General features: G+C 40.9%; 1 protein-coding gene across 1 annotated transcript in view; it reads left to right on the forward strand.

Moving 5' to 3' along the window:
- Nucleotides 1-18,752, forward strand: part of GRID2 (glutamate ionotropic receptor delta type subunit 2) — a 1,047,867-nt gene that overhangs the window by 770,444 nt on the left and 258,671 nt on the right. The window contains 1 exon segment of the mRNA XM_032224334.1: nt 16,664-16,765. Within this exon segment, the coding sequence (XP_032080225.1) occupies nt 16,664-16,765 (102 nt within the window).

Below are 18,752 nucleotides of genomic sequence, written 5' to 3' on the forward strand. Positions count from 1 at the left end.
CCTGTTCCTGTGTAAGAAATGTATTCTGATTGGTTGTCAGACTCCCATGGGACCATGCAGGGGCAATTCTTTAGGTTGTGCTTTGAGTCCAAGTTTGGTTGAGCATTGTTTATACCCAGGTGCCCTGGGGTGAGACGGGTAAAGGGCTAATACTATCATGCCTTAATCCCATCACCCTGGAGCTGAAGGGGAGGGATCTTTGTTATGTAGAATAGACTGACCCAGGCTTTTTAAATGGCCCATTGACAAAGGTGGGGACTATTAAGAGTGAGTCCCGCCTAAAAACATGCTTCCGCACTTCTGATCCAGGGAAATATAATATTCTACCTTTTCAGTATTTCCCAGGATATTTCATTTTTCTAGGAGCGGGGTGGGTGCTAACTTTCTGCACTGTGAAATAGCTGGGGTTACAGTTTAGCAAGCTCAAGCACTTAAGCTTTTATTGGAAGCTTTAGCCTTTTAATTAAATCCCCTTTCATCCCTTCATTCGGGTTCTGACCTTCCAATTGTCTGCAGCTCTACTGAAGCATATGGATTTGTTCCCTGGAGTGCTTGAGCTGTAAGATTTCCCAGCCTTCTCCCTGGAAATCTCAGGCTGCTTTCACCAGAGGCAACCCATGAGATCCAAAATAAGGAGAGTTGAGAATAGCAGTCGGCAATTGTTATCTTTTTCAAATTTTTGTAGTCATGCATAGTCCTCATAACACCCACCCATCCAGGGGTGGGTTCCGCCTTCTTCTACTGCCGGTTCGCTCAGGGACACGCTTCGGGTGCGCTACATGCTTTACCTATGGCACTACTGATAGAACTAGTTTTGGGGCGTGGCCAGCCAAGTTACTACTTACTTGTCTGAATCGATCCGAACCGGTGGGAACCCACCTCTGCACTTACCACCACCGCCCCACACACACACACTCCAATTCGCTTCTGAATCCTTACACCCCTTTCCTAGATCTGCATGTTCTACATCCTTGCTGGAGATTTGACATTTTATTGTAGACGATCTAGTTGTAGGTCTGATTATTCCATAGTAAAGGCACAGGTGCAGATACCTTCCACTTTGTTGTCCCAAAGGTGCTTTTTCAGGAGACAACTGGACTTTCTTATTTTTTGGGGGGACTTGAGAGTCCTCCTGGACCCACAGCTGACTTTAGAACATCACCTGTCGGCTGTGACCAGGGGGGCATTTGCCCAGGTTCACCTGGTGCACCAGTTGTGCCCCTACCTGAACCGGGAGGCACTCGCAACAGTCACTCACACCCTCATGACCTCAAGACTGGACTACTGCAATGCGCTCTACATGGGGCAGCCTTTGAAGAGTATTTGGAGACTTCAACTTGTCCAGAATGCAGCCGCGCGAGCGATTGTGGGTGCACCTTGGTACACCCATGTTACACCTATCCTCCGCGAGCTGACTGGCTACTGATCGGTCTCCTGATACGTTTCAAAGTGCTAGTCGTAACTTATAAAGCCCTTCATGGTATTGGACCTGGGTACTTGAGAGACCGCCTGCTGCCAATTACCTCCCAAAGACCCGTCAGATCTCACAGGGTCGGCCTCCTCCGGGTTCCGTCCACCAGCCAATGCCATCTGGCTACTACCCGGGGGAGGGCCTTCTCTGTAGCAGCTCCGGCCCTTTGGAATGAACTCCCCGCGGAGATTCAGACCCTCACCTCTCTCCAGGCCTTCTGGAAAACCGTCAAAACCTGGCTGTGCCGGCAGGCCTGGGGTTGATGAGTTCCCCTCCCCTCTCGACTGGTATGGCTGTGTGATTTTTGTGTATTTTAATTATGTGTACTGTTGTTTATGTTCCCTCTCCCCCCTGAGTTGTTCGCCGCCCTGAGTCCCTCCTGGAGAAGGGCGGCATACAAATAAACCAAATACAATACAATACAATACAATTTTTAAGATGTTTCGCTTCTCATCCAAGAAGCTGTTTCAGCTCTGGTGGGACAGTGGAGAATGGAAGGATTGATATTGCTTGCAGACAAATCAGTGTTAGCAACTCCTAGTTACTGCCTGGGCAAGTCTCTGCTGTTTTTAAAATTGTTTTGGCCTTTCCTAAGGGCTGAGAAAAAGTGATTGGCCAAGGTCACCGAGTTGGCTTTGTATCTAAGACAGGACTAGAAGTCATGGTATCCTGATTTCTAGTCTGATGCAGAAGTGGGTTCCTACCGGTTCGGTTCAGTTCGGTTGGGTTCGGTTCAGCCGAGTAGGTAGTAATTTGGCCGGCCACGCCCCTGAACTGATTCTATTGGGCATCTTGTTTTTTGCTTCTGCGCATGCACAGAAGCAATTTTTTACTACTTCACATGTGCACACGAAGTGCGCACGCACCCAAAGCGCATTTCTGAGCGAATCATCAGTAACCGGAGCTGGAACCCACCCCTGGTCTGATGCCTATAGTACATCAAACTGGTTCTTACTTAAGTAATTACTAATTTTTGACTATTATATAATAAAACATATTGTCATGTTTGCAGCAGGAATCATATGCATTTTAAGAAAAATATATCTAAAAGGTTTAATGTTAGGAGTACATTTGTGTCTACATTTGTGGAGTATCCAATATTTAAGTCCATACTTCAATTTTTTTTTCCAGTATTTGGGTTTTCTTAAAACCCAAATAAAAAATAACTAAAAAAAAAAAACTAAAAAAACTTTCTTTAAATCAAATATTAAGATAGCAGGAATCTGACTTTGGCATGCATAGATTTACAGAGGAATAGAATGATTCATCTATGCTAAATAACAATATGCTAAATACACAGACATGCAAATATATCCTGTTGGTGGCTATGAACTGTTTTATGAAACACCAGCCCTGTATTATCTTTCTTTTTTTCGTGGTAGATGATTAATGGCGATGGGATCAGAAAATGAATGAAAAAGATAAATGCATTGCTGTAAGATCCAACTCTGTGGAGTTGATCTTCAGTAGCAGTAGAATAATTTAACCATATTAAAGCAGGCTCATCTGCACCAAGCAAGATATTTCTTCATTTTTTTTACATCTAAGATATAACATTGCATATTAAAACTGCAATTAAATGCAGGTAAAATGAATAATATATAGTTTCTGTCAACTCGGTTAATGAAAGTGTCTTGAGAAAAAAGTATTTAAATCAGGACTAATGCTAATTGCTTTTGTTTATGCTTTATATAATGGGTATGCACTATAGCATATAATGAAATTCCAATGCATTATTCTTCCCTTCATTGCAAGATATTTGTCTGCAGAGAAATTGCAGAAATATACAGGACATTACTCTTTTCAGTAATGTTCATTTCTTTAAAGAGAAGTTGGGATAGGACAAGTAATTGCTGAAATCATTACCCAGTTAAGGACTCACTTAAATATCTACTAGTTTGATCAGGCAATCCATAGACTTCGTGTCCCAAGTAACTCTGAACCCATTCATGCCAATATAAACTTACCAAGATTTCTGTACTAAAATTCAGTGAGAAAACACCAAATACCAATGGCACAGTTTTTAGGTAAAAGGTGTAAAATGGATACAAGAATCTTCTGAATAGAACAGAACAGAATAACAGAGTTGGAAGGGACCTCAGAGGTCTTCTAGTCCAACCCCCTGCTTATGCAGGAAACCCTACACCACTACAGACAAATGGTTATCCAACATTCTCTTGAAAAACTTTCAATATTGGAGAATTCACAACTTCTGGAGGCAAGTGGTCCCACTAATTAATTGTTCTAATTTTCAGGAAATTTCTCTTTAGTTCTGTTAGAATATTCATGACTGGCAGAGACATGATAACAAGGTCAGCCAATGTATCGGCATGGCAACTGGGTCAGCCAATGAGAACTATTTGGTGACTGAGAGCCGTGCCAGATGGCTCGGAGCCTGGGTGTGGCTTAGGCGTAGCTTAACTGCCCTGTATAGAGAAGGTTCTCTTTGCCTACATTGAGTCTGCTGCTCTGGGAAGTAAACTAGCAGTCTGTCTGGGCTTGTCTGCTGATATGAAGCTAACTGCTTGTGTTTGCCTGTAACTCTCCTGCCTTGTGTTTACTTGAAAGAACCACCTGTTGGTATTTACACTTATTCATCTATTCTTATGTATATAAAGAAGTTAATGAATCCAGCGGCATCAGTTATCTGCGTGTGCTTTCTGGATTTGAATTTATGCAACAAACTCTTGACAAGTTCTAGCTTGCTTTCCTCCTTGATTATTTCCATCCATTGCTTCTTGCTTTCAGGTGCTTTGGAGAATAGCTTGACTCCCTCTTCTGTGTTGCAGCCCCTGAGATATTGGAAGACTGCTATCATGTCTCCCCTAGTCCTTCTTTTCATTAAACTAGTATGCGATACTTCTACTTTTATATCACATTGTAATCACCACACCCCCAAAAGGAATACAGACAGTCTTTGGTTAACGACTGAATGTTTAGCAACCATTCAAAGTTAAAATTGACCTTTCCAGATCTACTTAGACTAGACTAGACTAGACTAGACTAGAATAGAATAGAATAACAGTGTTGGAAGGGACCTTGGAGGTCTTCTAGTCCAACCCCTTCCTAGACAGGAAACCCTACACCACTTCAGACAAATGGCTATCCAACATCTTCTTAAAAACATCCAGTGTTGGAGCATTCACAACTTCTGGAGGCAAGTTGTTCCACTGATTAATTGTTCTAACTGTCAGAGAATTTCTCCTCAGTTCTAAGTTGCTTCTCTCCTGGATTAGTTTCCACCCATTGCTTCTTGTCCTACCCTCAGGTGCTTTGGAGAATAGCTTGACTCCCTCTTCTTTGGGGCAACCCTTCAAATATCGGAACACTGCTATCATGTTTCCCCTAGTCCTTTGTTTCATTAAACTAGTATGCGATACTTCTGGGTTTTATATCACATTGTAAACCCCCCCCCCCGGCAAAGAAAAAGGAATACAGACAGTCCTTGGTTAATGACTGAATGCTTAGCAACCATTCAAAGTTAAAATTGACCTTTCTAGATCTACTTATGATCTGTTTTCAAAGTTCTGAAAATTGAACCCCCTACACAATCACATGATTGTATTCTGGGCACTTTGCAACTGGCTAACATTTATGGCATGTGCAGTACCTGGCAGTCACATGACTGGGACTTGTGGTGATTTTTGCCAGTTTCTAGCATTTACTTCCAGTTTCTGCAAAAAAAAAAGACCTGTTGAGGAAATCAAACTTGTTTAATAACCACCACATTTGCATAACAACATCATCCTTCACTTGATGTTATATACTGTGTGTGTATGTGTGTGTAGCAGGGATGGGTTCCTGCCAGTTCTAACCTCTTCTATAGAAGAGGTTCCACAAATCTACAGTGCCATTTAGAACCGGTTCCAGCTCCCTCCCCCCCCCCACCTGTCCGCACATCATCAAGATGAAGAGTGAGAGGAGTAATTCTGGGAGTTGAAGTCCACAAGTCTTAAAGCTGTCAAGTTTGAACACCCCTGGGGTTTTTTTCCTAAAGGTTTAGAGGTGCAAGGGTCTTGTAACTTGACAGCTTTAAGACTTGCATGCTTCAGAGTTTCTGAGCCAACATTTTGGTTGCTTAGCAAGAGCGTTGTTCAGTGAGTTTCACCACATTTTACAAGTTGGCCACGCCCACACAGTCACATGGCTGCCAAGCCACTCCCACAAAGCAGGCCACACCTACAGAAGAGGTTCTAAAAATGTTTGAAACCAACCATTGGTGTGTAGATGATAGAGGGATAGATCGAGGGAGGGAGGGAGGGAGAAAGGGAGAGAGAGAGAGAAAGAGAGAGAGAGAAAGAGAGAGGGGGGGCATACAGATACACATCATATGAAATCTTTTTAAAATGTGCATATGTGTACAAGGGGAAAAAAATGCCAAAACCTTTTTCCTGTGGGAACTATAGCTAGACAATATGGCACTATGTTTCGTAACTGGTTATGTTCCCTGGGAAAGCTATTTGTAAAAGGGCAGGATCTCCCTTCAGACATTTTAATGGAATTGTTTTCATTTAAAATTTGACCAAGATTTGGTCAAGTGATGTAAATGCCCTGGAAAAATCGGTATTCATTTTTAAAAATTAATTAATTAACTTCACCTTAATAAATATTCAGTGACAAAGAAACACTCATCTTAATCTGATTAGAGACTATTACTGTATATACTCGAGTATAAGCCTAGTTTTTCAGCCCACTTTTTGGGCTGAAAAAAGCCGCCTCGGCTTATACTCGAGTCAGTGAAAAATTTGCCCGAAATGGAGGAGAAAAAGGGGCGGGGCCATGCCACTGGGTGACACTCGTGAATGGCCCAGTGCCCCTGTGAGTTTCCCTTCCCTCTGTGTCAGTTTGCCGCGCAGCGCGCACCGCACCATCCCCCCTCCTCACGTTCTAATGTAATGCAGGGCTGTCTTACGATTCCCCTTCCTCCCCCTCCTGCCGCTCTGCAACGATGTCCCACCTCCTCCTTGTTATGGCAAGCAGCCACATAGCGATGTCCCACCTCCTCTGGTACAGTGATCCAATGATAGGAATCACTGTGCCGTGTGTCATAGGAGGCGGGACATCGCTCCCGCGGCTGCACGGGACATCATCATCACAGCGGGACATCAGCATCATGAGGTGAGTGAAGTATTTCATTGAATACACTGCTAGTTTACTGTTTTTCTTTGAAATAAATATTCAAAAACATTATTGGTATCTATTTTTATTTTTGAAATTTACCGGTAGCTGCTGCATTTCCCACCCTAGGCTTATACTCGAGTCAATAACTTTTCCAGTTTTTTGTGGTAAAATTAGGTGCCTCGGCTTATATTCGGGTCGGCCTATACTCGAGTATATACGGTATGTCCCAAAGAATGAATTTTATTTCCTTTAGAAGAAAATGTTATATTGCAACTGTAATCTAATTTCTGCGATAATTTGTTAGCTTATGTTTGTGAGAAACCTTGGTATCATTACTGCAGTGATTTTTCTTCATAATAAAAATAGATTGCACTCTTTCAGCTGCTCTAGAAGCTGACGAGAACGTTACTGTCCCATCTCATCCTTTAAATAAATGACTTACCATTTCCCCCATACTAGAATTCTCTATTATTGGTTTTAATAAAACTTTTGTGATTCTTATCGTACGTTGCCAGCTATTTAAATTATTATAGGAGGTAGGCTGTTCTGACAAGTATATAAATGGTAATGGAAGCCAGCATCATTCCTGCATTCAGAATGAAACCTGTAATGGCTTCAAAATGATTGCCTTAAGATGCTTGTCTCTGTAAGCCAAAGAAGGCTTATTCCTCATGTCCTTTCCTGCATTCTTTCCATAATCCATTATGTTGGACTTAACAACTGACACAATCATAAGCCTACTTTTCCCAAGTTTTGAACCTTGTAGTCCTTATAGACGTTTTTTAAGAAGAGATTGGATAAACATTTGTCTGAAATGTTATGGGGCCTTGATGATGTTCCAGAGGTGGCATTCAGAGCCCTTTCTATGGGCATGTGCGCAATCACCAGTTGGTGTTCATGGATGCCAGAGTGCCAGAAAATGGCCCAAAAAACAGCCTGAAAATGGCTCAAAACACTGAAAACCCGGAAGAGCAGCGTTCTATTGCGCATGTGTGTGCCAGCACCTGAATTTCCGGTTTCTGGCACATCTACGTGCCCGATGAACGAAAGACAGATGGAACTGTTGGCTACAGGAACACAGAAGAGGAGCCAGTGAGGCCCACGCATCCCGTGCGGGGTGGCCCTGCGTGCCACTTCTGACACACATTCCATGGGTTTGCCAACCCAGACTTAGAATATCACCCTATGACTTCCTCTGCACTTCGAAGAGAAGAAATCAGTTAGGAATGTTTGGGAATGCATTTTCACTTTAGGCTCAGTAGTAGATCCAACATGCACTGACAGAATGTCCCATAAGAACAGAATTATTAGAACATTATTTCATCCTCAGAAGTCTATGCCAAGGCAAAAGAATTCTTCAGAAATGTTCCTCATCAACTTTATTTAGTGAGGCTGGGGATCATTTCCTAGCCTCTTTTATTGTCACCATGACAGTTGGCTCCACCCCCTGGTTTCAATGGGTCTAATAAATTCTCTTGGACATAAGTTGAAGGACTTCAAGAATGTGACAGAAGCCAGCTGTCATAAAAAAAAAAAGTTTGAAGACGGCTTTGGCTGACAAGTAGATGTAGAAAGTAATTCTTCAAAGTAAAAAGCTTGCAAGCCAAGTATCTACACGATTATGATTAAAAACAAGTATTAATGAAGCTGATTGTATACAATTTTATACAGACAAGACCAACAAAGATGATAAGGGGACTGGAGCTTAAAACCTATGAAGAACTGTTGCAGGAATTGCCTATGTCTAGTCTAGGCAAAAGAAACACTAGGGGTGTACCAATATTTGAGGAGCTGCCACAAGGAAGAGGGGGTCAATCTATTTCCCAAAGCACCAAAAGGCAAGACAAAAAAAAACAATGGATGGAAACGAATCAAAGAGAGAAGCAACTTGGAATTAAGGAGAAATTTCCTGACAGTGAGAACAATAAATCAGTGGAACAGCTTGCCTCCAGAGATGGTGCGTGCTCCATCACCGGAGGCTTTTAAAAAGAGATTGAACAGCCATTTGTATGAAATGGTATAGGGCCGTGATGGCGACCTATGGCCCGCGTGCCAGTGGTGGAGGGCAGAGCTGTCTCTGTGGGCACACATACCGTCGCCAGCTGCTCTTTGGATTTCTAGCAGGCTCATGCATGCCAGTCATCTGGTCTTTGTGCACCCCGGACCAGCAGAAATCAGAAGACCAGGTGGTCTTCTGATTTCTGGTGCTCCGGTGCCTGTGAGGATCAGACGGAAGACCTGGTCTTCTGGTTTCCAGCGCTCCAGGTCATGTGAAAACCATCTGGCTGGTGTGCATGCACGTGCCAGAAAACTGAAGACCAGGTAGCCAGTGCATGCATGCGCACAGGCCACCTGGTCTTCTGGTTTCTGGTGCTCCAGGGCATGCATTTGTGCATGCATTCCGGTTTGGGCACTCAGTGCCGAAAAGGTTCGCCATCACTGGTATAGGATGTCCTGCTTAAGGAGGGGATTGAACTAGAAAACTTCCAGCTCTGTTATTTGGTCATTCTAATTAGATAGCAAAGTGAAAAGGCTGAAAACAGATATCCCAGCAGGCATTCGGGAAATCAAATGTCTGACCAGTGTGGCCAATGGTAACAGGGTCACAGCTCTGGTTCAAAATATTTGAAGGACATCAAGTTGCCTGAAGATTTCTGGTGGGCCACAAGCAATTCACCAAGAACATAAATTCTAATTTACATGGCTATTGGGAAGGATTTTGAAAGGTAAATGAGTCTTGAGCATTGTATAGGAAAAAAAGAATGGGAAAAGCCACCAAAAGATTTGAAACAAACACTGTGTCTATGCTTCGTTCTGAAACCATGATTCCATCAACTGATTCATATATTGATATCTGAGGGAAATGGTGGATCAGTGGCTAAGACGTTGAGCTTGTCGATAAGAAAGGTCGGCCGTTCGAAACCCAAGTGCCACTTAACGGAGTGAGCTCCCATTACTTGTCCCAGCTTCTGCCAACCTAGCAATTCGAAAGCATGTAAAAAGGCAAGTAGAAAAATAGGGACCGCCTTTAATGGGAAGGTAACAGCATTTCTTGCACCTTCGGAGTTTAGTCATGCCGGCCACATGACCACAGAGATGTCTTTGGACAGTGCTGGCTCTTTGGCTTTGAAACAGAGATTCTCACTGCCCCCTAGAATCGGGAACAAGTAGCACCTATGTGCAAGAGGAACCTTTACCTTTACCTATATTGATATCCTTTGAGAATTTTAACATTTTGAAAACTCAAGAGATGAGAAAAATGTCACTTTTTTCTATCTGGACCTTCCTCCTCTTTCATGATTCTTGCCCCTCCTCTCTGTCATTGAAGGAGCTATCTCATTTATCATGGACCAAGCCAGGAAGCATCAAGATTAAAAGGAAGGGGGAGAATAGCCCTATCCATAAATCTACATTTTCTTGAAGCAATAGGTCTCCCTGGTATTAGCAACCTGGCTGGCAATAGCCAATGATTTGCGGTGTTCAGACTAAACATTGGTGTGCCAGCTGCCCTATATTATCAGGGCCATTAGTCATTTTAAGATGGTTATTTCATCTTACAGAACATCATATTATCGTAGAATAAATGAGTTCCTTAATGTCTTAGGATCAGATGCAATGATAACAGGGTGGAGGCTTGGAAAGCTAATAACTTGGGGTTTTTCCTATGGAGAGATCCAAATTAATTGTACACCTTGGTGTGGCTCATCTTAACTGGAATTCACACGCTTCCAAATGCACACCACTCCGGGTCAACCCTATTAATTTGGATAGATATCCCATTGATTTCAAAGAATTCATCTTTATAAGCATTCTTGGCATTGTAGCCCAAAGTTCTAAAAGTTTTCTTATGGTTAAGAAACATGAAATCCATCTTTGATTTCAAGACTACTGGAAGGCAACCTAACAGTTATAAACCAAAGATATGGGGCCATGCAGCGGTGTGCAGAATAGATCATAATTCGTTCAGTTGTGAAGAAGTATATTGATGTAAGGCATTTCCGTATGTAAACTCAGGCTAATGGTTCGTAAATCCATTATTAGCTACATAGACAACAGAAATCTTTTTCTGATCTTTTTGTTGGAAGGAAAATCCATCTGGCTCAGTTCCAAGCCGGGAGAAAGGCACTGGAAACAAGATGGAGGCTGGAGACTGATTGGAAAGAAAGGTTCTCTTTATTGATGAAGCAGAACCACCAACCACACGTGATTCTGGGCAACTGACAAAAGGGAGTTGAAAGTGGGTGGGTTTTTATACCTTCTTTGGGCTTGTATTTGAGCTTCCTGTTCCTATGCAAGAACATGCCCTCTAATATTCTATTGGCTGTTTTCAGATTCCTACGGGGTCATGGCTGGCTCTAGAGTCAAAACGTGAAATGCAAATCCTAGGTGCTTGGCTGAGCTAATTTTGTCAAACTTTTGTTTGTTGCTTATCTAGAGTTTCTGCCTGACCCAGTATTTCTGAATAAGTTACCAAAACTGCATTTCTAAAAGCTGGCCTCCTCAGTTTCTGCTTGGGGCTGGGCAACTGGGGCTAGTTTCTGCCTCCCTTAAGATATTTTTATTTCTCCCTTAGAGGAAATATTTTATCCTGCCTTTTTAATATTTCCCAGAATATTTCATTCTAGGTGGGCGGCTTCCTACATTTTGAAATACATGCAAATCATTTAATGAGTTTATTTTAATTCTGAAGCACTGCTCTAATTGCTTATCATTCTACTGATGAACTGGCTTAAGGACAAATGCCAACTACTGAGAATGTTAACATTTTTATCAAAGTAAAGTTTGCTCACTTCCATTTCACCTTCTGGGAACAATATGTGTGCAAGTGCATGTATACACACAGACACACAAAAATAGTATGTGTGTCCATGTATACACATACAAATGCACCTGTACATATAATCCATAATTTCATTATTTTTTTAAACAACTAGCAATTGACTACACGTTACAACAAAGCCTCGTCAAAGAGAAAAGCTATCTCTTGAAGAACAATGATTTCCCTGCTCACAGACGTAAAAAGAGCCAACGAGAGTAACAATATAGGCACTCACTAGAACATCTGCCTGTCTAAATTTGTAGTTATGGTGTAAAAAAATGTTTAATTGATGGACTTCATCCCTAGGCTTATATCTGGTTTATAGAAGGAATTCTTTGACTATAACAACATTTTCTAAGTAAGGTTGAGCAAATGTTGTGAAAGCAATTTTGCACTGCTGATCTTACCTATACAAGTGATAGTCAAAGGATGGCTCAACAACTCAGAAACAAGGTGAAGTGGTGAAGAAATTAACCCTTTGTATCCCGGGACCTCGTAAAAACCTTGCTTTTTACATTTTAAACCAAGCTTATATTAGAAAGTCAAACTAAATGAAAAGATTATTGTGGGTTAAACAGAAAATCAATTTTAGATGTAAAGAAAGAGTGATGATATAGGAACGAACCAACAGGTTTTAGATGCAGAAGAAAATATGTTTAATATCCTTCATTTCTGCATAGTATTAAGATTTAGTGTTAGGAATCGAATTAAGAATTAAGATAAGCATTCAAAATAAAATAGAACTGAGAGTCTTTAACTTTAGAACTTATTTTTTTATTGTAATTATCTAAGATAATTATGTAGTCACTTATAATAATAATGTCCTGAAAGCTCACCCTTCATCTTTCAATTAATTTTAACAGTGTTTAATAATTTAAATCAAGATCCGTGGTTAGAATGCTGTATTGCATTCTGCCCATAGCCAGAAGATCAATACTGACCGACTCAAGTTTGACTCAGCCTTCCATCCTTCTGAGGATGGTAAAATAAGGACACAGATTGTTAAGGGCAAATAGGCTGACATTGTAAAGCTCTCAGAGAATGCTATAAAACACTATATAAAACTGTGTATACTTTAATTGCTATTGCTATTCTTGCCTCGTTCTAAATTTTTAACATTTATACACTGTTTTTATACTTTAACATTTTAAAATCCTTCTCTGAAACAGATCGCCTATAAGAAATAGTTTTTTTAAAAAAACTATTAACAATCAGAAAGTATATGTATACTTTCCCACATAGGCATTAATTTCATAGTATACGTGATGTACAATGACAATAAAGGCTATACTATTAATAGAGAGTGAGGGTCTGAAATTCTAGGACTTGTTGGTACAATTTTACATATATTGTTTTTCTGTTGGGAATCTCCATCTTTATTGCATATGTCCAGTGTGGGATCTTACTCTCCAATCTTCACATGAAGAATTCCTGTAGTGCATGAAGGGGACTATAGATATATATAAATATATTGAGAAAAACAGCATGCTTAGCAGATTATCAGAAAAGAGTTTAACAATGAAAAAGGTATCCCATATGTTCCAATATTCAGTACAATGATTAAAAGTGCTTTGTAAGTCCATAAAATCAATCTAGAAATCAACTTTCTTTAAAAATGCCTATTCCTTGCTGTAGAATTCCAGATGGTGTAGCATAGTTTTGGGTTTTTTAAAGTGAAATAGATCAGAAAGCAAGAATGTGGAAGGGAAATTTTATGACCTTTGAAGGAGAGAAAAATAGAGACGGAGGGAGGCGGAGAGAGAGTGGGAAAGAAGGGAGAGAGAGGGGGAAGGAGAGAGAGAGAGAGAGAGAGAGAGAGAGAGAGAGAGATGAGGACAATATTATATTCATCCTATCAGCCACATGTTAATCACTCTTAGTGTACATCAAGGGTGGGTTCCTGCCAGTTCTAACCTCTTCTATAGAAGAGGTTCCACAAATCTACAGTGCCATTTAGAACCAGTTCCAGCTCCCTCCCTCCCCCCGCCCATCCGCACATCATCAAGATGAAGAGCGAGAGGAGGAATTCTGGAAGTTGAAGTCCACAAGTCTTAAAGCTGCTAAGTTTGAACACCCCTAGGTTTTTTTCTAAAGGTTTATGGGTGCAAGGGTCTTGTAACTTGGCAGCTTTAAGACTTGTGTGCTTCAAATGCCAGAGTTTCTGAGCCAATATTTTGGTTGCTAAGCAAGAGCGTTGTTAAGTGAGTTTCACCACATTTTACAAGTTGGCCACTCCCACCCGGTCACACGACTGCCAAGCCACTCCCACTCGGTCACATGGCTGGCAAACCACTCCCACCCAGTCACATAGCCGGCAAGCCACTCCCACAAAGTAGCCCACGCTATAGCAGAGGTTCTAAAAAAAATTGAAACCCACCACTGGTGTACATGTACTTATAGCACATCATATTTCCAGAATAATCCTTAGGTAGTTCTCTAGTATTGGAACAAACCATTCAAACCTAATTTATAAAAGATGATCAATACTAATGAATCTCAAACAAACAACTCCAGTCCTGAAAAATCAATGTTATGTTTTGCTTTGCCTGGAAGCACGCATTTGTCATGAGTTTGACTGCCATTAAATGCCAGTAGAGAATTGAAAATGAAATGTGGACATTGGAAAGCAAACAGTGCCAATTTAAACAAGGAAAGGAGATTGAGATAAAATGTTTGTTTTATCTTAGGGCTGTGCTATCATTTCATCTCCTCCCATAGCCCCCTCAAACACATCTTAGAATGGAGCTAGGCTAAAAAGTTAATTATATAAAAATAGAGATTAATGAACATAAGTAAAATAGGCTTTTGTTGACCTCCAAAAAGAACAATTTTTGTATTCTTCAGTTTTATATTTGGCGAAAGCATCTCTGGTAATCAGACTATCCACATGTTTGACTGGGCTTATTGGATCTAAATTCTAATTAGTTCCTTTTGTAACTAAAAATAATAGTTCGGAATAAAAGTAATGTGCTTATAGAGCTCAACCTAGCAGTTTTAATGTCCTATTTTGTTAAGGCAGAAGACTCGCTTTTCATTCATCTGGAAGATGGCAGTGATTAAATTATTGGGGGGGTGGATGGGGAGCAAAACCGATCTATGACTACTTTGAATAAAAACTCATTACTTTTCTTTTAAAGATATTTTTCTGCAAGCAGGAGCAGCAGCTGGCTTTGAGTAGTGGGAGGCTGTTACAAAGTTTCCCCATCTAGTTCATCTTGCTATCTCCTGCCCTAGGAAATAGGGAGAAATTTCCTGACAGTGAGAACAATTAATTAGTGGGCTGGCTTGCCTTCAGAAGTTGTCAATGCTCCATCACTGGAGGCTTTTAAAAAGAGACAGGACAGCCATTTGCCTGAAATAATACAGGGCAGGGGCTTAAACCTGGCAGCCCACGGGGTGGATGCGTCACACAGGCCATGCCCACCCCAGCTCCATGAAGCAGGAAAATGTTATGATACATCACGTGATGGCAACATGATGTGACAAGTTTGACACAAGTGGTATAGGGTCTCCTGTTTGAGCAGGGGATTGGACTGGAGGACCCCCAGGTGTTCTGACCTAGGCTTCCAGAGAAAGCATAAATCACAGTCTTAACCCTCTTTTATTTATACGGCTGTAAATTATGGTCATTAACAGTCTGCAAGGCTTCACAAACAGGTTCCCACAGATGTCTGCTCGAGTTTCCACAGTCTTTCGGGAGACTGTTGATAAACACCCATCTTATCTCAACTGAGAGCACTGCCAGAGACTTAATTGCCAAATGCAGGGGAAGGCCAAACTTAGCACAGAGCCCTACAGAACTTTTCAAAGCTTGAACCAACAAGATGAACTAATTGCTTCCTGCAAAAGCTTACATCCCTTTCGCTCCTCTTTTATGTCTTATGGGAGGGGCCAATCATCTCCAAGCCTTACTCCAAAGTCGACCCTGTTTTCTGAATTGTCCTTGTCTTCTGGCAGTTCTGTGCATGCGCACATTGGGAACCGGCTCCCGTTGTTCTTGTGCCTTGCTGATGTCAGACCCCAGAGGCTCTGGAGGCAGCAAATAACTACCAGATGGTCTTGGTACTCTCTCTGCCTGCAACGCAGAGCCCTCGTCCAAGCCTTCCACAGACTCCAGGACTGGCCCATGTTCCTCCCCAACCTCCTCAGTGTTCAAATCTGTTGCCAGCTCTGCTGGCCGCTGGTGGGCCACAACACAGGGTCTCATTCCAACCCTGTTATTCTGTTAGGTCCCTCTGAGCTTTACCAAAACATTGAGTTCTGAAGTTGAGCCTAGAAGTAGATCTCTTTGTGGTGGAAAAGAAGATGGTGGTTACTGCATAATCTCATAAAATGTCAAAGGAGAAAAAGTGATGCCAGAATGCTTAAGAGGATCCATAACAATTGTTCCCCATTCCTGGCATTAAAAACAAAACAAAAAAAAAGATACATGTTCGTCAGGATTTCATGTAGTCAGGGAGACATTGTAGAGATTTTCAATCATGGGCTCTGCAGGAGGCTGATATCGAAGAAATCATTTATTTATTGGTTCTGTGTATTTAGTCTTTCCTTCCATCAGGCTCTCAGTTCAAAATTCAGAGCAATTTTCAAAGGCAAAAAGTTACACAAAGTCCCAGAAAGTCTGGCTGAAGAAGAAAGTCTAAGTCATTTCCTGAAGGCAGAGTGACAAATAAACAGGGAATACATTTCGTAACTTTGAAGCAATGTAGAGAAGATATTCTTCAAGCCCAGGTTGAATTCAATCCATTGATGAAATTAGAAAAAAACCATCCTTTTTTGTGTATCTGTATACAAACACATAAGGGACGCAGTGGCTCTGTGGCTAAGATGCTGAGCTTGTCAATCAGAAAGGTTGGCAGTTCAGTGGTTTGAATCCCTAGCGTCACATAATGGAGTGAGCTCCCGTTACTTGTCCCAGCTTCTGCCAACTTAGCAGTTTGAAAGCACGTAAAAAATGCAAGTAGAAAAATAGGAACCACCTTTGGTGGGAAGGTAACAATGTTCTGTGTGCTTTTGGTGTTTAGCATTGCCGGCCACATGACCACGGAGACGCCTTCGGACAGTGCTGGCTCTTTGGCTTTGAAACAGAGATGACCACTGCCCCCTAGAGTTGGGAATGACTAGCACATATGTGCGAGGGGAACCTTTACCTTTACCTATATATGCACACACTATCTATATAGAAGCAACTGACCAGGTTTTGTGACCATTGATGTGACACATCCTTTCTTTTTCTTTTTTCTATTTTTCAGCTGGGCTGCTGGAATCCTGGCACTGGTCTCAATGGATCACTAACAGATAGAAGACTGGAAAATAACATGCGGGGAGTAGTTCTCCGTGTAGTTACTGTGTTGGTAAGTGGAATTACATTTTTTTAAAGAAAAATCAATTATAGATATAGATCTGATTTTTTTTTGGGGGGGGGGTAGGCTTTTCCAACACATTTCAATTTTATCTTCTGTCTATTTTGTCTCACATCCTGGGCATCAACAAGCCTTCTTAAATTCACTGTTAATTATAGAATAATAATTGTAATATTTACAAAGGAGTGTACCCCAATTAAAAATGAGATAAATTTTACCCATGGTGTAGAGTTAAAACATGTCATCCCAACATTTGTGGACACAACGGAAATTTCAATTATAGAAGCCAATGTGTGATATTGGGATACTGGAAAAGGCATTTAAGAATGGATGCTGATAATACTGTTGCTCTGAACCCATTTCAATTAAATTTGGGGTTAATATATGTGCTAAAATTGTTTTATTTGCATTGATATAAGATCTAAGTTGTTAAATGAATAAAATGAGTGCATCCCTTATGGTCCTCTTGGACTACTGGTGGTCTTCTCTACCATCAATTACAAAACAATTCTGGATAATATGGCCAGATTAGGCCTTTGTTCTGAATGAGGATGATTGAACTTAAAATTTTATTCAGTCTATTGGAGACAGAAATGGAGGTTTGTCTTATTTTATATGGGTTTCTTCAACTGTCATTGGTTTTGCAGATGGAAAAAAGCTATGGCAAGGGACATCATTCAATGTCTGTCTGTCTGTCTGTCTGTCTGTCTGTCTGTTTGTCGATCAATTGATCGATCCATCTAAATTTTCAGAACGTTGTCTAACCAATAACTAGTCTCATATGCTCCTCTGTCCCAATTATCAATTCAACAGAACAAGTGCATTACATTTAACACTTGAGAAAAGCTGGGGAGCACACTAAATGTTGAAACTTAATATAATTAATGTCAAATGTTTGGACTTCAGGCCAAAACAAATAATAATTGTGAGCTAATGTGAAATCTTTCAGTTGACATCACTGTGGCTTAATATTGGATATTAGAAAGATGCTGGCAGCTGTGCTCCAACAACACCATAAGTTACTCCGTTCCTGTGCGCTGTTCTTCAACACCGCCTAGTTGTACAGGATAAACATACATTTTCTATTCTAGTAAACTAAATTGGGATAATACAAAAAGGCCAAAGTGATGTGTGTAAGTTTCTGTGTCAAAGCTAATTTGATGCTCATCCAATTAACATCACAAAATAAGAACCTAGGTCTTTGTGCTTTGAAATTAATATCATACTGTATTCTTGCAGTGAGAGTTCTCAGTTAATGTTTTCTCTGAAAAATACTGGAGGTTTGTAAGAAGATATTGGACAAATGGCATAGGGTTTTCAGCTTGAGCAGGGAGTTGGACTAGAAGACCTCCAAGGTCCCTTCCAACTTTGTTATTCTGTTATTTTGGTATTCTAGAATTTCTTTGAAAAAGCTATGGACTTTTTCAAGGCAAATATTATACTTTTGACCATGTAGTCACCAGCAGTTGAATTAGCATTTCTATTTAGCATGATGTGCATCAGATTAAATTAACAAGTTAGCTGTTCCTTTGTGCAATTCTTTCCAGGATTCAAAATGTTCTTCTTGTCATTTTGGATTTTTTTTTAAGTGAACCTTTCTCTATTCTCAGTCTAAGCCATTTAATAAATGTCTTATCTTGACAACTCTGCTGCTACCAAGAAGAAAGGCCCAGTAGTTTACATTTCTAAAATATGTACAGGTAAGCAGAAAAAGGTTGAACATTCACATCAATATGATAGATGGATTTTCAGCATTCCTCCCATACTAGGGATGGGCTGTTTCCTTTTGACTGAGAAATGCATTTCCTCAAGAATCAAAGCTAAGTTAGCAAAGTCCTAAAATCATATTATGCACAGCCTCACAAAATAGCTATTATGAGGGGAGGGAAATGTCTGTTCTAACAAATGACGGTCATGATTGGTATATCCAAGGGTAGGATTCTACCAGTTCCGGTAGTTCCGATGATCAGCTGGGAGC

The sequence above is a fragment of the Thamnophis elegans genome, chromosome 9 (genome assembly GCF_009769535.1).
Source record: "Thamnophis elegans isolate rThaEle1 chromosome 9, rThaEle1.pri, whole genome shotgun sequence".
Classification (NCBI taxonomy): Eukaryota; Metazoa; Chordata; class Lepidosauria; order Squamata; family Colubridae; genus Thamnophis; species Thamnophis elegans.